Source organism: Mustela lutreola, chromosome 4 (assembly GCF_030435805.1).
Source record: "Mustela lutreola isolate mMusLut2 chromosome 4, mMusLut2.pri, whole genome shotgun sequence".
Lineage (NCBI taxonomy): Eukaryota > Metazoa > Chordata > Mammalia > Carnivora > Mustelidae > Mustela > Mustela lutreola.
The window spans coordinates 157,820,784-157,843,182 of record NC_081293.1 but is presented as its reverse complement, the minus strand read 5'-3'; the positions used below and the strand labels follow the sequence as shown (position 1 = coordinate 157,843,182).

Here is a 22,399-nt window from a genome sequence, read left to right as displayed (position 1 = left end):
TATGGGGAAGAACAAAGTAGGGAGCTGAAGCAACTCCCTGGAGAATTCAAGTTAAAAATTCTACCCCTCCCCTAATTGCAGGGATAGATCTATAAAGAGTAAGATGTTGTCTTAATCCTTTGGATTTATCCCCACTTAGGCAGTGTTGCACAGATATTAAGAAATATTTTTGTTTTCAGCCTTTCTCATTGATGTTTATCTAAACGGGAGCCAGGCGCCCAGGAAAGTGGTCACAAAAACCTCTTCCAGTCCCACCCACGCAGTTTTCTTGTACTTATAACACAGCAAGTGGTTGTAAATGCGTGACCAGAGGGATAAATAACTTATGCAGAAAAGTACTACCTTGGGGCACCTGTGGCTTAGTGGTTAAGCCTCTGCCTTTGGCTCAGGTCATGATCTTCAGGGTCCTGGGATCAAGCCCCACCTGGGGCTCTCTGCCCAGCGGGGAGCCTGCTTTCCCCTCTCTCTCTGTCTGCTGCTCTGCCTACTAGTGATCTCTCTCTGTCAAGTAAACAAATAAAATCTTTAAAAAAAAAAAAAGTACTACCTGGACTTCTACAAGCATGATATTTACTTTCTATTTTCTTTCTCGAAAAACCCTTTTCCATATTTTGTTGCTGGTGCCAGTAATTAGCTCACTGCCTCACTTAAAGCAAGATGGGAATAATGCTTGGTCTGCTCAAAACCCCTTGCTTTCCAGAGGAAGATTTCAGCTTTCTTTGGGGAGGGGTCCCATTTGGGGAGCTGTTGGACGGTAATTTGAGTGCTGGAATTTTTAACCCAGGCCCAGGAGAGAAGCAGGCATGCACAAGAGATTTGGATTTCTATGTCTGGCCAGCTGTCTGCAGGCAGACAAGGGGGCTGGGGAGGGAGAACAAAGAAGAAACAGGGCTTTGAGAATGTGGGAGCCTGGGGGCACAGTGTGGATTGGCTGTGTGAGTTGGTGCTATTCCATGTGGGGCTTCCTGTGGAGTTGTTCAGTTTGGATTAATCTTTCTCAAAGGTTTCTCCTCTTTCCAGTGTCCAGCCAGCAGTAGGTAGGAATATAGCTGTTTCCAGGAATGAGTTAAGAATCGATTGTCTTATTCATAGCTCTGTTTCAGATTAGCATTCTCTCATTCTTCAGATTCACCACCCTTACCCCCAAACCTCACTTCTTCACTTGAATTTGATCTCATCACTTTGGGTTAAACATATTGCAATTTTGTACTTTGGGAGTTGCTGACCCTGAGTATGATTTTCCTTTACTAAGAAGGCTAAATGAAAGGGTGTGAGTCTGTGGGACAATTATCCCTAATAAAAAAGCGAGCAGAAAGATTTTCTAGATTTACAGAAAAACAACCCTTTCTTAATTATTGGGCTATTCTAGGTGAAAGTGAGTTTATGTCACTTCACTATTTTTTATTTTTTGTATTTCCTTAGATCTTTGGCCAAGCAGGAAAATAGAATCATTGCCTACATGGATTTTTCCTCTGCAGTTTATCAGTTAAGAAATATTTGAACTAGTAAGGGAAGAAAATCCCTCACTTTCTCTAATATCATCTCCCCTTCCCCAATAATCTACAAGAAGGTGCCAGGCAACTGCAATTTATATACACTTTCTTATTGGTGTTTACTTATTATAAATGAGAAGTGCCATCAAGTAATCAATATACACGTAGCTTTGCAAACCTAGGTTTTAATGTATGCATCATGGAAATGAAATCACTGGTAGGAATAAGAAGATACATACAAGAAACTTCCATTCTTAGCAACATGTAGAGGAGGTCCTACAAATGATTTAAGGCATGTTCAGTAGAAGTTTCCAGATACCCAGTTCTGTTCAGTCTGCCCCCCATATGCCAATGAAAAACAAAACCAGAGGATCAGATGATCATTCAGATCCTTGTTCATTTCATGGATATTTGTGACATTTTATCTTCGTCCACTTTCCCACAGGGAGTTGCATGTGACCTGAACTCCTGAGAACATTAGTGAACTCCACACAGTTAACGGAGTCTTGCTGTGCGCTTTGTTTTTTCCGAGTCTGTCCCCCAGTCTCCACTCCCTTGAGGGAACTGAAGGCTGAGAACCAAGATTCCCAATGCTGTCTGTGCATTGGAGTGGTAGTGACCTTGGTAGGGAAGGATGGAGACAGGATCTGACGGGATCAGGACCAGAATGAGTCATCCTTGCCTGGAAGTGCGGGAGAACACCGAAGGCAGAGCTCGAGTTCCCACTGTGCATGTTCAGTTGTTGTAAATTCAACTTCCCATACCAGAAAACCTTCTTGTGCCCAACTGGGAGGTATCTTGCTGTCAACTTGGAAACTCAGCACAAGTTTTATTTTTTTTTTAAGCCAGCTTGTTTGAATATTAAGCCTATTTATAAACCTCATTATTGCAGCACCCATATGGCTCTTACTCAAAGATACTCACTTTGAAAAAGTGAAAGACTGCCAGCCAGCCTCTTCATAATTTAACATCAGTGCTTAATCCACTCTCACTTATCCAGGCTATCAGGAATGATTCCCAAATCATCTGTTTGACTTTGGAGTATGTGAAACTTAACATTTGATGATTGTGGGCATGCCCATTACATTGGGAATGCCTAACCATCAAAAAGCGAATAAAGCCCTTCAGAAACATCCTCTCTCCCACCTCATTGCTTTTTGGTGCTGTTCCCTTGCAGTCTGTGCTCTGGCCCCAGGCAGGCCAGGTTTACAGTGGACAGAATCACCCCTTTTACACTTGCTTAGTTTCATCCTTTCTCTCCCTGGCTGAAGCCAAAATGAAACTCAGAGTCTAGAAACCTCTGCTAGATGACACAGCTATGGAGAGCTTTGAGGAACGTTTTTAAACATGGGTGGCAGGAGTCAGTGGTCTTTGCTCTTTGATGATGCTCCTGGCTCAGTTTTCACTTCTTCAGATGTGATCAGCTGGATGTAAATGGACTGAAGCCTTTGGGAGAGATTTTCCAGTTCCTCACTTCCCATTCTGTACACAGACACAGACATACACCAGTCATAGACCCACCCACAGACACACAGACATGCACACACCATTTGATAGTTCTTGGGCAATCCATGGTTCCATAGAAACATTCCAGGCTTAAACAGACCCTGATTTTCAGTGAAGACCAGGAATCTTCTAATTTGTCTAAGGGGTAAGTGGATATGGGTCAGTCAGTGCTGGTTATAGTACATTATATCTCTGCATTGACTTTCAACTTCTGGAGAGTACGTAGGGATTCTTTTTAAGCAACTTACTAGGCTTCAGTTTTTAGGGAATTATTGGTAAAAAGAATCTTTATCTAATGATAACTTTAGATATTTCTAAGGATTGTTTGGTGTCCAGTTCATAAATATCCAGTTTTACTTTTTTTCCTCCTACCTTCTCAGCAATGGCCCTACTTCAACATTGGAGGGAAATGTGTAATTCTGCTAGGTTAACTGGGACCACAGAGAGAGTAGGTGGCAAGGTGTATAACCTACAGGGCTTGGGGGGAAAACTGGACAGAGTTTCAGCTACTCCCCTTCCTAGCAAGACTCAGAATAGCACCTGCTTCCTCTCTGGTTCAGGTGTTCTTAAGGAGAATTGCAAGTATTTAATTTTTTTTTTTTAACCTTTAGAAAGCAATCTACAACTTTTTTTCATTACTTCTTTAATGAATAAAGCCTTTTTATTTCCAAACAGAATTTGGAAACCTACTGAATTGAAATACCATTATTTTTGCAGTACTGTTATTAATACAGTAGCTGACCCTCAAACCCTTCCTTGGTACCCAGCACTGTGCTAAAGGCTCTTTGTTGTTCTTAACACTAGATTCTCACATCACCTTGTGAAGATGTTGTTATTATTGCCCAGCTTTTTTAGGTAAGGAGACTGGTGGTTGGGAACCTGACGTCAGTTGCTGAAGGTCACATTGCTTATTGGGCGGAGTAAGTTGGGAGATGGCTTTGAGCTCAGGCAAGGGATCTCAAGCATTGTGCTCTAACGTCTCTCAGAAGAGTGAGGAGGGTGGAACCTGTTCTGGGAAGTTCGCAAAGCAATACTCTAGACCTTCAGGGATGTGGTTTCCTTGGCCCAGCCTTGTGGAGATGACCCACCTTCTGCCTGAGCGTGAAGCCCCGCTGTCTCCATCTCGCACATGGCTGGCTTTGCCAGATCCCAGGGCATAACAGCTCCCGGTCATTCTTTACTTTTTACAGCAGCGCAGCTCAGCTATGTGAGTCTTGAGATTTGTGATCTGTTGTATCAGGTTCCAAAAAATTGTAAATGTGAAGTAAGTTTGAAAAACCAAAACAGAACATTTACAAACATTCCTTTTGTCTTTCAGGTTATGAATCAGGAATAAATTCTTTCGAAGTTCTTAAAAACAAAAGGCCAAAAATAAACTGGGTTCTTCTCCAGTTCATTTCCTGCATTTGGAAGGAAAGGACCCAGTTTGTTTTATTTTTGTTGGTTTTGTTTGTTTTTGTCTAGTGTCTAAGTTCCCCTTTGGCACCCTTGACTTCTTTGCATACCTTTCTTGATTTTCTTTGAAGACCTCAGAGTTTGCTTTCTTTCTCAACGAGCTGAAGGTTCTATATCCTTAGATAAGTTACTTAACCTCTCTGAGCCTCACTTCCATCAAGTATAAGGTTAGGGAGACCTCCCAGGGTCCGTAGGTGTCAAAGTGAATGGATTTGTATAGTAGGCATGGAACTGAGGAGATGCTCCTCAACTGTGAGGCCTCAGCCTCCTCTCATTGTTTCTCCTGTGTGCAGAGAACTATGGCTATGGTAGGTGTCCTCACTGCTCATGGTAAATCATTGTTACCCAGAAGGAAAATGAGTAGGAAGAAAGCGTTTTTTGATCAGCTTCTTGACAAATCCACTTGTTCATTCCCTGCTAATGTATTGAGCAGCTGCCACTTGTCAATCACCATGTGAGGAAGGAGAGAAACACCAGCAGGTAGTGGACAAACCATCATTGCCATCAGTGTGACAGATCGTAACTACCTGGACTGACAAATGCAGAGATGTGGGTGAGCTCTGGCCGATATGGGGCATATAGGGGCACTGTCCGGTCTGGGAGACTGTAGAAGGTTTTCAGGAGGAAGTGATGTCTTGGCTGAGAGCTGAAGGATAAGTAGGGCTCGTTCAGTCCTTGCTGATCTTGCCCAGTCCAAATGATCTGTGAGTTGGATATTGAGTATACTTTCCAAAGAAGTATATTTTCTCTTGTACTTTAAGTGCTGCCATTCAACTCCAGTAGAAGATGACGCTATTTGGATTGGGTTTGTCTTGGTTCTGAAGTGTCCAAATGGGACAAGATGGGAAGAGAGCTCTTCAGGATGATGAAGCCAAAGATGGATTTAGGAAGGTGGGGGAGTAAGTACCAAGAAGGTGGATAGTACTGAAAATCAAATATTTGGTCTTTCTTTGGGTTTACCAAATGCACAGCCAGTATTTGATAAGTGTGAGGGGCAGCTATAAATGATTTATTTATTTTGCCAGGAGACACGTTGCATGCCACCCATGTGCCATGTGTTATGTAAGCCCTTAGAGTAGATACACAGATCCATGTAACAGGACCCCTGGCCTGAAGAAGCTCAAAATAAGGGGTAAAGGGATCTAAAATTTTCAGAATGCCTACATGGCAGGCATGTACTTGGCAAATTCAAAACACTGTGTCCTCTGAGATCATTCTTTCTATTTTACAGATGTGGGTACTAAAGCTTAATTTAGCAGAGAGCATGCCTGAGGTCTCACGACTTGGGGCAGGGGTGGGTAGTTGGGTTTTGAACCAAGTCTGTTACATCCCAAAGCCCTATTGTCTTTCCACATAATAGGAGATGAGATAAGGCAATGCAAGAGATAACCCCTTCTCCCAGGTATCATCTTTTTTTAAAAAAGTATACATTGTATTACTTTTCCTACCTTTGTGCTCAGCACTTTTTAGCCTTATGGCCTGCTATCTCCTATATCTGTCTGGGCTGGGCTGGTTTGAGGCCACTAGACATACCCTCCTTTCCTGTTTGCCTCATACTTAACATATTTCTCCTTCTGAAATCCCAGCCATCAACCAGGACTACCTCTTCCACAAAGCTTTCCGAGCCGCCCCCCTTGTTTTGGTTGTTATCATAACATAACACTTTTTAGGTACATATTTTAACTTCCATTTTTAGAATAACGATTCTTTCAGAGAGTGAATTTCAACAGTGCTATTATGAGGATTAGTGATCTATGAAGTGCTTGTTACTTGTAGGTGCTGAAAATGGAAGTTCTTCTTATTTTTATCCATCTTTGATTATCTCAGTGCTCCCAGCAGTGACTTTGTATGGTTCTTGGCAAATGCTGGGAGAGTTCTGTGGAAGCCAACAACAAAGGTTGTCTTCTTCTGACCTTTGAAGGTACCCTCTGCTGATAGAATTAGTTGGGCTTCTGGTTCGAAGCCGAGGCATCCATCTGGCCTAACTGCCCCCTTGTCTTTGGTCTTTGCACACTCTCAATGGGTTATTTTTTGATCTTGCCTTAAGAGACTCCTTAGCCCAGTTTAGTAGACAGTAGTCTTAACAAGGGCTAAGGGCACAGGCAGCACCCATAACACACTGTGGTCTATGCCTGTAGATAAAGGCTTGGCTACTGCCTAACGAGTGATTTGTTCCTGCTGACAGGGTCGAGGCACAGTCTTTAGAGGGGGCACAAGACACTCTCTTATGCACTCGGTTACTGTGGGGAACCACACAAGAATCTGCCTTTGTGGAGCTGACATTCATGAGGGTTATCTCATTTATTTCTTACCATAATGTCTTAATAGTCGTTCTTTGATTATTCCCACTTTATAGATGAAGAAACTGAGGTTTAGAGGGGTTAAATAACTGGTCTCATACTGTAGAGCTCAGTGCCAGAGGCAAGACTTGAAAGCAGGGAGTTTATTCTAAAGCCCAAGCTTTAACCCACTCTGTTAGTTGACCTTCCTCTCTTTATAGATGGTATAATCCAAACATAAATATCTTCATATATTTGCACAGTCATATATATATATATATATATATATATATATATATATATATATATATGTGACTGCATACATGTATAAAATAATAGTAAAAATAGTAAATATAAAAGCAGTGATCCATTAATCTACTGCTCTGGGGTCATGGTTATCATTTTGATGTTTCCTTTCAGATGCATATTTGATGCATTAGGCAAGATCACCCTGTATGTTTTATGTTGCATGCTGTTTCTTTCACTTAACACTCAGCACCATTGTGCATATGTTCATTTGAATAGAGGTGTAACAGATCATAGTGATTCTGAATTTGAAAATCTGTGTCCTTTTTAAAAAGCGTGTGACATACAGCTCTATGAGCAAACTAGTGGATTGACTTCCTGGGTGCAGTGACTGTAATGGGAATGCAGGTGCGGAACTAAGGACAACTGGGATGCACTGCACTTTCTGGAGATGCTGCCAGAGGATGCATTTTCTTCTCCCAGCACTTTCTTTCCTTGAATCGCCTCCAGTAAAGAGCCTGTTCAAACTCCTTTGAGACACTTCCAAGCCTGCAAAAAATGACACAAATCTGAAAACCATTGAGATATTGGGATAATAAACTTGGTGGCCACTTCCCCTTGAATGCCACTACGACCTGGGTGAAATAGCCAGGGCCGAAGTTATCTATATTTGATAGATTAAGAAGCCCTATGCCCAGGAGATTTGTCCAAGGCTGAATAGCAGAAGTAGACTAGAATTCCAGCCACTTCTGCTCCTAGGGAAGTTTCTTCTAGGAACTAACCCACAGCTGCAGAGCCATTAACAAGTTCCTACTGCTGCTCTCACCACTCCTTCTTCTCGACTTTCTCATTGTCCCTTTTCTCCCTTCTTTCTTCTCTGAAGAGCTTGTGTCTGATCTTAAGGCTTAGCTACATGATTACTCATTTTCATTGTAAAAGGCACATCCTTAAAGGGACTTCAGTGCTATATGGTGGAGGTAATAGTAATAATAGTGACAATACAAATAGCTAATGGTTATTGTCCATTTTATATGTGCCAGACAAAAGAAAGGTTGTATAGGATCCTGCCCAGTTACTTCTCACTAAACCCATGAACCTAATAAATGGAGGGCTGAGATTTGAAACCTTTAAAACCTGACCTCAACCCAGATTCTGTAGTGCTCTCAAAGGGGAAGAATGAATATAGGAAGGCAGAGCCACTGAGCTCTTGGGATGCTATTTTTTTTTTTCCCTTGGAATGCTATTTTTAAGTGTTAAGGCTGGTCATAGGCATCTGACCACAGTATCACACAATAATCCAAAACATTTAGCTGGGCTTTGAAACCCATAAGCCTCACAGAAAGAACCTCCCGCAGAGTTTTCCCCTTCGTGCCTGTCCCTGTTGAAGTTATCTTTTCTAATTCACTGCCTGCCACAAATTCTTCTCTGATGTGTGTTTATGCTTCTTTTCCTACAGGAGGAAATACAAGAAAACATCCCAGAGGTAAGAGTGTCTTTCTGAGAAAGGAGAGCTTGTTGGTTGAGTCATTTGTGGCACAACTCTTCAGAAGCCTGGCTCATGGTGGACGCTCAGTGTAACGGACAGTCTCTTGGCTCCTCAGCGAGGTGCCTGCTTCATCTTTGGATCACTTCTGCTGCTGTAGTAAACCCTGGTTGTAACATTTAGTGTGGCACCCTGAGTGTCTATCTTCCTGTGAGAGTGGATCTGGTGGATGAAAAGGCCTGTTAACTATAGATCTGCATATAAGAAGTGGTTTTACTGAAATCTTGACCAGAGAGGGCCTGGGCTGGGAGGTGTGGAAGCTTTATGGATGGGAGCACCAAAGTATCTTTAAGCATTTGAATTCTCCTTTGCCTGCAATTCCTATTTGCTTCATTCTCTGATAAAATGCTGTTGAGCTCAAAGCATAGGTACAAATTCCTTTAAGGGCACTAATGGTCTCTCTTTTTTTTTTTTTAAAAAAAAACCATAGAAAAGGTAATTTAAAGTAGAATATCATCTTTTATCATCCTCCATTACTTCATGTTATTGAGAAGAGTTGGAAAGGCACATTCCAAAGAAATAGAGTTGCTCAGATCTTTTGTTTGCCAAGCGTTAGAAGCCCAGAGTTCAGACTAAAAGGCTAGTGTCTGCTTTTCATTGATTGTATTTGATTTTGGTATTATGACATTAAACAGATTATATTCAGATAAAAAAAAAATCCCACCAATGAAATTAAAATCTGCCAGTCGGTTTCAGCAATGGTAGTTTCAGTCGGATGACCATTTTAATCTTACCTTTTCTCTTGAGCATCATCTCAAGGCAGAGAGTCCTGTTCTGTGATTTCCAAATAAAGTCAGTAATCCATAGTAGTGTTGTTACCGTTTGATATGCAGTGTAGAGGTGCACGCATCGTTGAGAGAAGATGAATACAACCTTAGGGTTTCCTAGCAGTTGCTATGCTTTTCTAAATATAGTGAGCTTACACAGATGGCTAAAGAATTCTGTCTTGTTCAGGTTCATTGGGTTCAGGGTAGTAATTGCATGTGAACCACTGAACAGGATGTAAATTAATCACTCAGATTAGAGGGCATAATAGTCATCAGTAGTAAAAGGTAATTTATCATTTTTACATGTAGTTAACCTGGGGTATGAAATATTTCAAAGTTGCTTCAATTTTATTTGAAAAGAGATAAATAGACAGGTTAGAGGAGTTTAACAAGAGAGCCGCTCAAACCTGTCAAGTTTCAAATTACTATGTCGATTATTTTTGAAAGCACATTTTTGCATATCTTACATGAATGCTGTCGCATTTTTTATTATGTCAATATAATAAAAAAATAGACTGTCTTGTCCCAGCTTCACTGAAGTCATGCAAAGTGCAAATTAGTAGAGCGTTGGTTTGGGCTCTTCTATTTTAAATCACATACATATTTCCTATGAAACTGATACATGTCTGCTAATCTCTCATTGATTACAAACCATCTCTAAACTTCTGGCTTGAAACAGCCGTTTTATTCTGCTTACAGTGATATGGGTCGGGAATTTAGGAAGGACTTGGCTGAGTGGTTTGAACCTGGTGCAGCTGGAGTGGGCTGCAGCTACTGGAGACAGAGGGTCCACTTCCAAGATTGCTTCTTCACGCATGTGTGCAGAGACTTGGTGCTCTTTGTTTCTTTCTTTCTTTGCACGTGGCTTTCATCCTCCAGCCTGGAGCTTGGGCTTCTCAGTGCATTGTGGTCTCAGGGGGGTTGCACTTTTTGCTGCCTTCCTAGGCCCTATGTGTTCCAACAGACAGGAAGTGGAAGATGCTGGTCTCTTCATTACAACTTGGGCATAGAAAGTGTCACTTCTGCTGTATTTTATTGGTGAAGGTATTACAGAACCCACTCAGACTCAAGAGAAGGGGACATAGATTACAGCTCTTGATGGAGGGGTGGTTAAAGAAGTTGAGACCATCTTCATTTACCAAACCTGTAGCCTTTATCAGAATGATCTTGCTTGAGAACTTTTCTGGGGATCTGTAAATTTGGATGAAGTGGATACCTCGTTTGATAAATGGTAGACACTTTTAAAGATGTCTTGATATCTCTGTCAGATGCTGGTCTGTTTGAATATACTCTTGTCTACTTGGTGATTCATTTGGACTGAGGGGAGCTGTGATTCTTTTTTCATGTTGGGGCAAACATGCTAGTATAAACTCAATAGGCTACTTGAATGCTAAGTGTCGTTATTTGACTTCAGTTAATAATTAGATAAAGCCGGTGGCTTCACGTAGGGAAACTAAAAGTTATATTAAAAAGCTTTAGATCTCATAGGTTTGCTTTGGACATTAGGAGAAAGAGTCCAGGATACAAAAATAATCTACCTTTGTTTAAACTTCTTGTGCTGGGCTTCATTTCATTTCGCTTATGTATTTATTCACCTTTCAAAGCTGTGTTAAAGAAAAAACAAATCCTCTGGCTTTCAAAGTCATCGTCATCCTACTATACAGCTCAATTGAGGTAGGTATCGTGCTTTAAATATTTTATCAAGTACTAGGCAGATTTCAGTAGCCCAAGAATATGTTATGATAGTGATTCTTCTGAATATCACTGTTAATATTAAAGGAAATGTACTAATTTCTTCCAAGGCCAGAATTTCAACCAAAAGAATGATGTTATAAAAACCCTTTACTGGGTTAGCAAGGGCACCAGTAAGTAGAAGATAAGATTCTCCCTGCACAGAAGCCCTTACTGGATTAGGCTTTACATCAACGCAATTAAGGGGAGCCATCCTTTTGCCTTGTGATTGAGTCTTGTCCATGAGGGCCAGTCATTCCAAGAGATTTGTTGAAGTGGTGACATGGTAATTTGACAGCTAGAGAGGATTACCCAGGAGAGCTACTTCCCCCTAAAATTCTCATCAGGTTGTTTTTAAATAGCAGCAACTTCAAGTTATCAGGTCTGGCTCTGAGAAGTTTGTATCTTTGAGAAAGAATGCCAGATCATGTACAAAATAATCACAAATACCTAGAAATAATCTAATACTTCTGGGCTGCCACTAAAGAAAGGATTTGCTATCAGAGATGGTGTTGTAAGCTGAATCTATGTTAGAAGTGTTTGCAGCACACCCACACACATACGCACACTCACACCTCTATTTTAGTGTGCCTGGAAATGCTGTGGTTGGTCAGCATAATCAGAGGCAGAGGTACAAATAATGACTTATCTACAAACCTCAAGGACCTCTGCAGACTCATGTGCAGTTTTCATGTCTGAACTATGGAAAAACTTAGGTCAGAATGGTGAGGAGTAGGAGTTTTAAGCCATATCAGGTAGTGAAAACTTCATTAGAATAAAGGTTTTTGATTTATCAGGTGTAAATTCTAGGTTGGTGGGTGGGTTTGTTGGTTGCTTGGTAGATTGTGAAATCTTAGTTAAGTTTAGATAGACTAAGAAGTTCTGGTTCTGATTATATCTCATTTACTCATTTTATAAATCTAGACATTTCTGTGATGAGATAACTCTCTGATAATCTAATTAGATTGATAGTCACATGTATATAAGTTTTGACTCCCCCAAAACTTAACTACTAATAGCTTATACTGTTGACTGCAAACCTTACCAATAATATAGTCAATCAACACCTACTTTATATGTTATATATAGTATATGCTGTATTCTTAACTTAAACTGAGAGAAAAGAAAATGTTATTGAGAAAGTTATAAGGAAAGAAAAACACATTTATAGTACTGTATTTAACTAAAATAAAAAGATCTGTGTGTAAGCGGACATGTGCAACTCAAACTTGTGTTCTTCAAGGGTCATCTGTACAAGAAATTGCCTGTGAATTGTGACGAGAGAGGTACATGGTTTTGTAGTTAAGACATATGTGAAAAGCAAAATAGAATGTGGTACACGCTATAATAGGTCTGAGTATTGAAAGTCATTGGGAACAACTGGGTCATTTGGGAAGGTATTTACATTATTTTATACTCTTCTCTCACTAGACCACAAAGAGGGCTATACTGTTGCTTCTTATTCATGGTGCTTGGAAGTATGGGCCTATTAAAGTCTAATAGGATAGCTGAGAATTGTTTCTCTCTGTTTTCTCCATGTTTTCATTTATCTTAAAGCTGTATGTTTTGCTGGTTCTTTAGGCTTTCTCTCAAAGGGGCAAATGTCTCAAAAACATTCTGGACATTAGGAGGAATACAGCCCAGGATAAAAACATGTGGAGATAATTGGTTAAGTGGATATCGCACATGCAGATAACAGAGTGGCCTCTATCTGTTGCCAGGCAAAATAAGGAGTTATTTTTTCCTCCAAGTGTCTAATGCCTGCTTTCACTTGAATTTTTATGTGACTTAGTAATCACATTTGATAAGGCCAATAATTGATTAAATCCAGCGAATGATTCCCTTAGTCAGGTCTGCCTGTGCTGTCACGAATCAGCATGCTTAATGAGTCATCAGCAGAACCACCACCTTTGCTGTTAAGAATAGATTGTTGTGTGTGTGGTGGGGGTGCGGTGGGGTGACAGAGGTGGGTGGGAAGTGGATCTTACCCTCTGGGAAGGCTGCCTTCAAAGCTATTGTATCCTTGTATGAGCAAGTGTATTTTCTGCTGAGCTGTGCCCCTTTCTCATTCTGGGACATAGTAAGACTCATTGGTGAATTCTGAAGCTCTTTCAGCATCACAGACATAAAATCAGTGGTGTCTCTTATCCAGTGAAAAATGACAGTCAGTTGAAGGGGACATAGGATAAAGCAAGGCACATAGTTTAGCATACTTATGAGTGACCAATTTTGCATACTACTACTTACTTAGTAGTGTTGATATTTAGAGCCTGAGTATTAGTAGTAAAATCAGACAAGGGAAACTTCTAAGTGGCAAAGTCCTTTGAAAAATATTTTCCTGTATTTGTGATGAACTATGAAATTCTCAGAGTAGTAAGGACATGTGCATCAGCTGTGAGAATATGTCCAATTTACATTCCAAGATTGCCAGCTGAGTTGAATTGACTTTCCAGTGAAGCTACACCAGACAGAGCAGCAAAGTCATTTGGTTAGAGCACAGATTGCAGATGGACACTGAGATTTAACCACAAAGAAGAACACCGAATGCAGTTAACATGGAAAATGGCCTACAGGTATTGAAATTTCAGGTGAAACACAACCCGGGGAGAAGGGGGGGGGGTGATGGAAGGTCTATATAGATAGTTTGGTCAGAGGTCAGGGTCACTCTCCTACTATAACATCAGGAGCCTGGGGAGCAGGTGCAGGGATCTCGAGCCAGAGAGGTGGTGTAGGTGTAGCAGGAGTTAGGAACTAGGTGTAGGGAGAGAGGGTGCTGAGGTACAGTAAGTAGCTCAGACACTGAGTCTGAGTAGTGTAGCTAGATACTAGTAGCAGTAATGACTTTCGTTGAGCTGCTATTTTCTGAGCCAAGAGGATCATCTAGGTACAATTCAGTCTTCATTTCTCTTCCATCTTCGTGTCTGATAATTACTACCATTCTCCCACTTGCCCAGGATTAATACTTTTGAGTCACTTCATATGAGCTTCTGTTGTGGTGTTTCTCCAACTTTAACTTTTGGTTCTTCTCCTTCCCCCATGTTAAACAGGTCTCTGACAGGTTGTTATGGGCTTTTCCTTCTCACTATTTTCATTCTCATGATCTTGCTCCCGTCTCATTACTCATCTCTTAAAGAGTATTGAATGACTTTTCCTAACCACTCTCTTTACTCTGATTTCTTCATTTCATTACGCATACCCATGTCTGATTAATCTTTGCACAGTGTCTCTGATGTGCTGTTTCAACAGCAACAGCACACCTCCATTAGCTTTCTTTTGACTAATAAAAGCTGTCTTCTTGTTTAGGATTTTAAGGGTTTCTACAACTGCATCTACCTCACTTTCCTGCGTTGTCTCTGTTACTCCCTTCTGTTCCTTCTAAGTTCCAGGCAAGCTGAACTCCTTACTGACTGCCATCTTTGCCTTGCGTTTTCTGTCATCCTTCCTTCATTCATAACTTTCTGCTATTTTAAATGTTCTCATTTTTACCTGTTGAAAGCCTGTGTTTTCTTGGAGATCCAATTCGAAAGTCATTTCTTTCCATGGAGCTTCTTCGATCTTTCCACCTAAAAGAGATCTTGCTCTTCTAGTTATTGCTGGTCTAATTTTGTATGCAAGAAATAGCTGGGTGCGGGTCATTCTTCTTGGCACTAGTGTGATTTTTTTTGAGAAGGGAATATGCTCCCCCAAAGCATGGTGCATTGGGCATGATTGGTATTTGTTAAGTGTGGGTTGGCTTTATGAGTGAATCAGATTGATATCCTCTGTATATTTTTACCTTGGGTCAGAACCAAAGTCAGAATTACCAAGTGGAATTGTGGGTAAATAACCTAAGATTGATGAATGACTCATACTTACAAGTGGCTTTGCAGATCACCATATATTCCCACATCCAGACTCTCATTTAGTTCTCACACTGGCTAGAGTGGAGTCCTCTGAGGTCAGCAAGCTAGATGGCATGCATGGTCAAGAACCAGGAAGTGTTTAATTGCTTGGATCATCGACTCTGCTTTTCTCTTCTATATGATTTCTGTCAGTGTGGAAATTCACATTTGGGTGGAAACTGTTTTTGCTCTATTACCAATGCTTTAATCTCTATCTTTCCTCCATTTAAACCATTAATTCTAGAGATATTTAGTGCCATGACAAATGTATTTGTTTACAGTGCATTATTCTAAATATTTGATAACTGTGGTGTGCATCATTTGGATGTTCTGTGGTATTTTGCCAAAATGGTTTTGAGAATCATTTTCTTAGGTTGTCTAATAAGATTTAAGTATGACTTTAAGACTTCAGTAGCATTCATGCTGGACATATTGCCTCAGAAGTTAAACCCGGACTTTTAAATTGCCTGGGTAGGCAAGTCTGTTATCCCTCCTAATCCCGGTGGCCTTCATTTCTAAAGAAGCAGAATTGACTTGATTGATTCAGTCATTGGTGAAGGCTTCCACATTGGGGCCAAGTCCAACACCCAACAGCAGCAGCCTAAGAGGCAGATTTTGGAGTCTCTGGAGGCACTGGATCCAATAGTGTAGATCAGAGCTACTTAAGCTTGACTTTATCGTTACTTCTATTGTGAGGATAGCCTGTGCATCAGGGAATGTTTACTAATATCTCTGGCCTCTGCTCACTAAAGGCCAGTAACAATCCCTCATCCCCTACTTTTGATGACCAAAAAAGTCTCCTGGAAGGCAAAATCACCTCTGACTGAGAACCACTGGTATAGATGAAAAATTAAGAATCAGATTTTGATTTTGCCAAATTACTTTACTCCTCTGTGGTCTCAGTATCCTCATCTGTGAAGAGATTGAAGTTGAATATGAGGATTTTTCTGGTTTTTTTTGGCTCAAAAATGACTTCTGTGATTCTAAATACTGAGGTCCTTCAAGAAGAAAGCCTAGACCACGAAACAACATTTGCCATGATGGCAAGAACTCTAGGACTTAAAATGAATCATGGGAGAGGAGTAGCATTGCAGGTGAGCATGGAGGTCACTGAGCAGGTAATATAGACAGGCCCCACAGTGATGGTTTTCTGGCCACCAACCAGATCACCCTTGGTTTAGATATTTCTGATTTCACATAAAGAATGTGAACTAATTATGAGAAAGAATTAAAAGATCAATGGCCAAAACACGATCTTTTCCAAAAACATAGATATGTCTAAAGGGTACTCTATTGGTTAAATTTATTGTGTATCTACTCTGTACCAGGTTCTTCACATGCATTATCTTATTTAATCTTAACAGTTATCCTGTTTTATGGATGAGGAACTCAGGGAAAATAGGTAACCTGACTGAGGTCACAAAGCAGAGAAGTGATTGGGCTAGGGTTTAAAGGCAGAACTTTGAGATCTATTCAAATAGTTTCACAGTTTTTAACAGCTCTAGAACTCTCTCACTGCCACCCCTAACCTCCCAAAGAAATCAGCTTGAAGATGAAGAAAATCAAAGGGTCAGAAAGAAATGTACTTTTGGAGTTCATTTCCCCACTTCGCCTATTGTTCTTTTTATCATTAGGACATTCTACATTTGAAAGTTTTCATATTTGCGTTCAGCTCTCAGGGAAGTTGAAGCTCTCACAAAAGTTTAATGAAATTTTTAAGAAGCTTTCAGGAAAATTTAATGAAATCTTAAATACAAAAAACAAAAAATGACCCAACAAGCTATATTTAAATAGTGTGATTGAAGGCAGGGAAATTCACCTCTACCACCAGCTTCTTTTTTCAAAATCATTTATTTTCGTACAACTTAAAGTACTTTGAAGCAATATAATCAGTCATACATGAGTATGTAACCTTTTATGCATAAAAAGTAAACAACAAAAAGAAAATCAGAGAAAAGAAAACTTTTTCTATCCTCTGATTTAATAAGATAATGCCTTTTCAAAGTTCATGAGGTCACTGACTGAATTTTTCCCTTTGTCTCTCCATGAGTGGACTCATGCTCAGTTCCGGGTTGTTTATTCCATAACTTTGGGATGTCCGGCAGAGGGGACCTGAAGAAAACATTTTAAGCAAGCTGGAGAGAGTAGATTAAGCTGAGAAGATTTTTGGGAAGAAGCCTATCTGTAGTCTTCGTTTATCCATGAAATCCAAGTCTTGGCATGAAACTTTTGTCATGTTTGGGTAGGTGCCCCTACTTACCTGAACCTGTTTCTTCCTTACCAGTAATAGTTGGAAATAATAACACTTGCTTCCTAGAATTCTTGGGAGTTCAGAATGAAATGGGATATATGAAACCTTTGGAAATCCTTGGCACATAGCACAATATGGCACATGAATAGTGCTCAGTCGCTTGAGAGCTTGGGAGCTCCCTCACAGAGAAATCACAATTCCATGGCCACTGTGCAAAGAGTTTGCCCATTGACTGCACGCTTCTCTAAGGAAGCAGGAAGTAGGAGGAATATAGGCCCTGCTTTTTAGGCAGAAACTGTGTCTTATTTACTGATAAATGGGATCAGCATTAACAGTGATTGTTGAGTGTCTTTTAGGGCGCATATTACAGAATAGAAAGAAGGTTGGGGTAGGTAGGGCAGCAGAGCAAGCCACACAAAGTCAATAACCATTGAAACATGGCCCTTAATTTGGAAAAAAGTTTGAAATGGCCCAGTCTGGTGTGGTGTCATGGACAGTATTTCCACAGGAAAGATAGTTCATCTTTATATTTCACTTTTCAGTTTTGAGGGAAAATGTGTGTTCTTTAAACCAGGACAGAATGAATAACACTGTATTTTTTAAATTTATTTTTAATTTATTTTCAGCATAACAGTATTCATTATTTTTGCACCACACCCAGTGCTCCATGCAATCTGTGCCCTCTATAATACCCACCACCTGGTAATCCGACCTCCCACCCCCCGCCCCTTCAAAACCCTCAGATTGTTTTTCAGAGTCCATAGTCTCTCATGTATTTTACTGGTTGATAACATGTATTCTAGAATCAGCATGCCTGGCTTCTCACCCCAGCTTTACTGTTTCCTATGTATGACTTTAATTGTTTAATTTCTCTAAGCTAGTGGTTCTTAAGTGGTAGTGATTTCCCTCTCAGAGGCTATTTGGCAATGTCTGGAGGTATTTTTGGTTGTCACATCTGAGAGTGGGGTATTCTACTGGCATCTAGCAGACGGAGGGCAAGGATGCTGTTAAGTATCCTACAGTGCGCAGAACATCTCTACCATAACAAAGAATTATCTGGTCCAAGATAGGAGTGGCATGTATCTAACCCTTACTTTCTTTATCTGTACAAAGGAAATAATAATAGTACTTACCTATAAGGCTGTTGTCAGGGTTAAATGAAATAAAGATTGAAAGAATTAAGTGCACTTTCTGGCTTTTTGTAAAGGTAAAGAGTATTTTAGCTATTATTATTAATGTTACTATTAACATTGTTAATAGTTGGATCATTGTTTATGTAGCACATTTATGAATTCTGTTTCATAGTTTAAGTAGTTGACATATCAGATTTTATAGTGTATTAGATGCATTTAAGTTTTATAACAAAAAAGAGATAAAGTCCTTCAAATCATTCATTGGAAGAGGTTTTGAAATTGTTTTGAAGAGATAATATTGTTTGGTTTATGTAAGTACAGTAGACTGAAATAAATCAGAAATCATAAATTCTGTATGCTATTATATTCTCTTAGCCCTCAAAAAGCATAAAATTACAGATTTTAAAAGAAATACTTTGATATTGTTGCATATCGTTACATGGGAGGCAATAAAGCAAAACAAATTTACTGAGAAATGAAGTCCCATCTGTCACATGCATTATCAGTAAATCAATGAAAACTGGTAGCTACAAGGTAAGCCTCAATATAAATTGGAATGGATTCCTACTTTTACACCAGACCACAAAAATGTCCCTTGAGTTAAATACAAGTCCAGTAGCCAATACAGTAGGTCTGAATACATAGCTCTACCTGGAATCACAGGCCACACTCCTTTCAGGTCTGGTGGCAGGGCTCTGTCACCCCAGGGCTGGGACTGTCCTGGTTGTCTTGTTCCTATTAATTATCTTGTTTCTCTTTTGCATAAATACAAAGGGAAGATTTATGGGATGACTTTCCCTAATCTTTTAGATGTGTTTCATCATTTAGATCATAATCAGGAGTTTCTTAGAGTTACACGACAATTAGCCTAAGAAAAGAGCCAATATGGACTGTGAAATCCATGATCATTCTCTGCCTATATGCCAGATTGATAATTCCAAGTAATTTTGCTGTGATTTTGCAGTAATTTTACTAATTTTCAAGTCCTGTGTTGTTAGTAATAGTAACAGTAGAAATATATTTACTAGTCACCACGGTTTACTCATGACCCATTATCAAGAAAAAAACATAGATGGAGTGCCTGGGTGGCTCCGTCAGTTAGGTGTCTGACTCTTGGTTTTAGCTCAGGTCATAATCTGCCGCTCTCCACCCTCCATGCTCTCTCTCTCTTTCCCAAATAAATACATCTTAAAAAAATAGGAGAGAAAAAGAAAATGAACTCCTTTGGTAAGGCAAAGAGTGCCTGTTTGATGGGTAAACAGAAGCCTCATTCCCTCAGGGCTCCAGGGTGGGAACGAACATCCTGCATAATAATAATATCAATGATGGTCGGGATGACGGTGATGGTGATGGTGGCAGTGATGGCATTGGTGGTGCCCCATGCATACAGCTATTTATTAAGACTGTGGCTTATGCTCATTAGATCCCACTAATTTCAGACTTAACCTGTTTGCTTTTTATCTGCTTTCCCCCCCCCTGCTGACTTCTCTGTATTGAGAGATGGGTTCCAGGAGCATGATTTGGGGATTTGACAGATAAGGTGCTGATGAAGCCATTGTGTAGCTTAAATAGCTTCCCATTTAGCATCATTATTTTGAATAGAAAGAAATTTTCCTTAAATGAGTCTCTTGTGTGGAAAAGGGTACTTTTGATCTTTAGATTGGTGGGGTGGATGATTCCCCCTCCTTGATATCCATGACTTCCAACTTTGGTTCCTGTGGGGTACTCTAGGGGCATAATTATGCCAGAAGCTTATTAACAAGGCAACATAACACTGACACTCAGAACATGGCTTTTGGGGTCTGAATGGCCTCAATGTAAATCTCATTTCCACCCCTTCTTAATTTTGTGATATTACAGCTTGATAAGCATGCATATTCTCAAGGTGTAGGCTACTAATTGTTCCTAAGTCTTAAGGTTGTTGATAAGGATTAAAGGAGACAATGTATGTATGGTAGAAGACCCAGTTCTAGGCATATAATAAGTGCTTAATAAATATTAGCTGTTAATATAATGCCCTCCCTCCCTATAAAAATTAATGGCTATTGAATGAGACTTTTCCTCATAATAAAGAATGAAACCTTGCTAACTCTCTGCAATATTTGGCCTCCCTCAAAGACTTATTCTGCTTGTATAGGAGATTAATTCTTCAGGATCTCATTAGTCAGAGGAGTAGCTGGAGTGGTGCCAGCAAATTATGGACAGAGGTGGGAGAATCTGCCTTGTGCTTCAGGCTGATTCATAAAGTTGTGAAGATAAAGTACAGGTCTCTAGAAAGAGCCTAAAAGAAGGAATCCAATTGTTTAGTCAAAGATTCTCAGTGTTACCTGCTCTCTGCTATTCTCTTGGCCCCTGTATTTATCGTTTAAAATGTCCTGCCATGTCCATGTCAGGGGGCAGGGACCTACCATCCCTGCCAGAGATTTAAAAGAGGAAATCAAGTTGCCAAATGAAAGCTAGTCCACATGGTTGCATTAACAATACTACTCAGAGGTTGAATGAAGAGCAAATTAGAAATATTTAGTTTTAAAAGTGGGTTCTGGGGCACTGGCTCAGTAGGTTAAATGTTCTACTCTTGATTAGATTAATTAAATTAAATTAAAATTAATAGCCATTAATTTTGGCTCAGGTCATGATCTCAGGGTCATGAGATCAAGCCCTGCATGGGCCTCCACACTCACACTGCTTGAGATTCTCTCTCCATCTCCCTCTGCCCCTCCCCCACTTTCTCTTTCTCACTCTAATGTACATAAAAAATATAACAATGAGTTCTGCCAAAAGTATTGAATAAAATAAAATCAGCATGTTTTATTGGTAGGTATAGATTTTGGCTTGTCTGACTTCATTCCCAGACTCTTCACTTTACTGTATACTTACTGAGTATCAGCTGGGTGATGGTCAGGCACTGCGAGACATTAAAAAATAAAAATAAAAGGACTAAGATGTGGTTTCTACCCTCAAGGAGCTAAGGACATAATGGGAGAGAGAGAGAGGGACCCAGGCAGGTTATTTCAATATGAGGTTTTTCATAGAGGTACAGAGGAGTGCTCTGCTTAGTTTGGGGGCTCAGGAAATCTTGTTGGAGAAGAGCCTGAGCTAATATTTAAGGGTGAATAAGAGAAAATAGCCAGATATGGGAAGTTTTTATGAGCATTTATTTAGAAGGAGTAACATGAGCAGATACTCGATTTTAATAACTTTTGTTATCTGAGTCCCAGTCTCTGCTCTGGCTTGAGTGGGTTTTGGTATGCAAGGGTAGGGCAGGATCAGTGTGCTATGGGTCTCCTAGGGGTGTGTCATGAATAGTTGTGAGCTGCTGCTCAGAGAAGTAAGTTTTCACTTCTCTAAGGGTTGTAAGCAAAGCAAAGTAGACAATTAATAAAGATTTCTCTTTATTTGAAGGCAGGTACTGTGGCCATCTGGACCCTGAGGACCACTTGCCTTTTAGAATGGCTCATCCCAAAGAAACCAAGAACTACTTCAAAATAAAAAAGGCAGATAAAAAAAGAATCTCCTATATCTTCTGTAAGAGAGTAGAGATTAGAAGTAATGATGGAAAATGTTCTGTCCTCGACATGGGGAGTTAGAGAGGAGAAGGGAGTTGGGGGAAATTGGAAGGGGGAGGTGAACCATGAGAGACTATGGACTCTGAAAAACAATCTGAGGGTTTTGAAGGGGCGGGGGGGTGGGAGGTTGGGGTACCAGGTAGTGGGTAATATAGAGGGCACGGATTGCATGGAGCACTGGGTGTGGTACAAAAATAATGAATACTGTTATGCTGAAAATAAAAAATAAATTAAAAAAAGAAGAAAGAAAATGTTCTGTCCTCTATTTTCTCAGTTTTTATAAGGCAGGTCTCTTTTTTTTTTTCCCCCTGTTTTAGATATTCTTATTTATTTTAATTACCTAAATAATTTCTGAATACATTTTCATTGTAAAAAAATCCAAAGATTAGAGATAAAGGCAAAGTTTCTTTAAATCATTGGTTAACGGTGTTCTGTTTCCAGGTAACCACTGTTATGAACTTTTTTTTTTTTTTAAGATTTTATTTTTCATTTATTTGAGAGAGAGCATGAGAGGGAGGAAGGGTAGGGGACAAACAGACTTCTGGCTC

General features: G+C 40.0%; 1 protein-coding gene across 11 annotated transcripts in view; it reads left to right on the top strand.

Moving 5' to 3' along the window:
• The window catches only part of PDE1C (phosphodiesterase 1C), a 523,080-nt gene that overhangs the window by 212,485 nt on the left and 288,196 nt on the right, over nucleotides 1–22,399 (top strand). For 4 of the 11 annotated variants that reach the window (XM_059171508.1, XM_059171509.1, XM_059171506.1 and 1 more), the window contains one exon: nucleotides 8,436–8,462. The exons of the other annotated variants lie outside the window; for them this stretch is intronic. In XM_059171508.1, coding sequence (XP_059027491.1) covers nucleotides 8,436–8,462 — 27 coding nt within the window. The remainder of the gene's footprint in view (nucleotides 1–8,435; nucleotides 8,463–22,399) is intronic. 11 annotated transcript variants of the gene reach the window in all.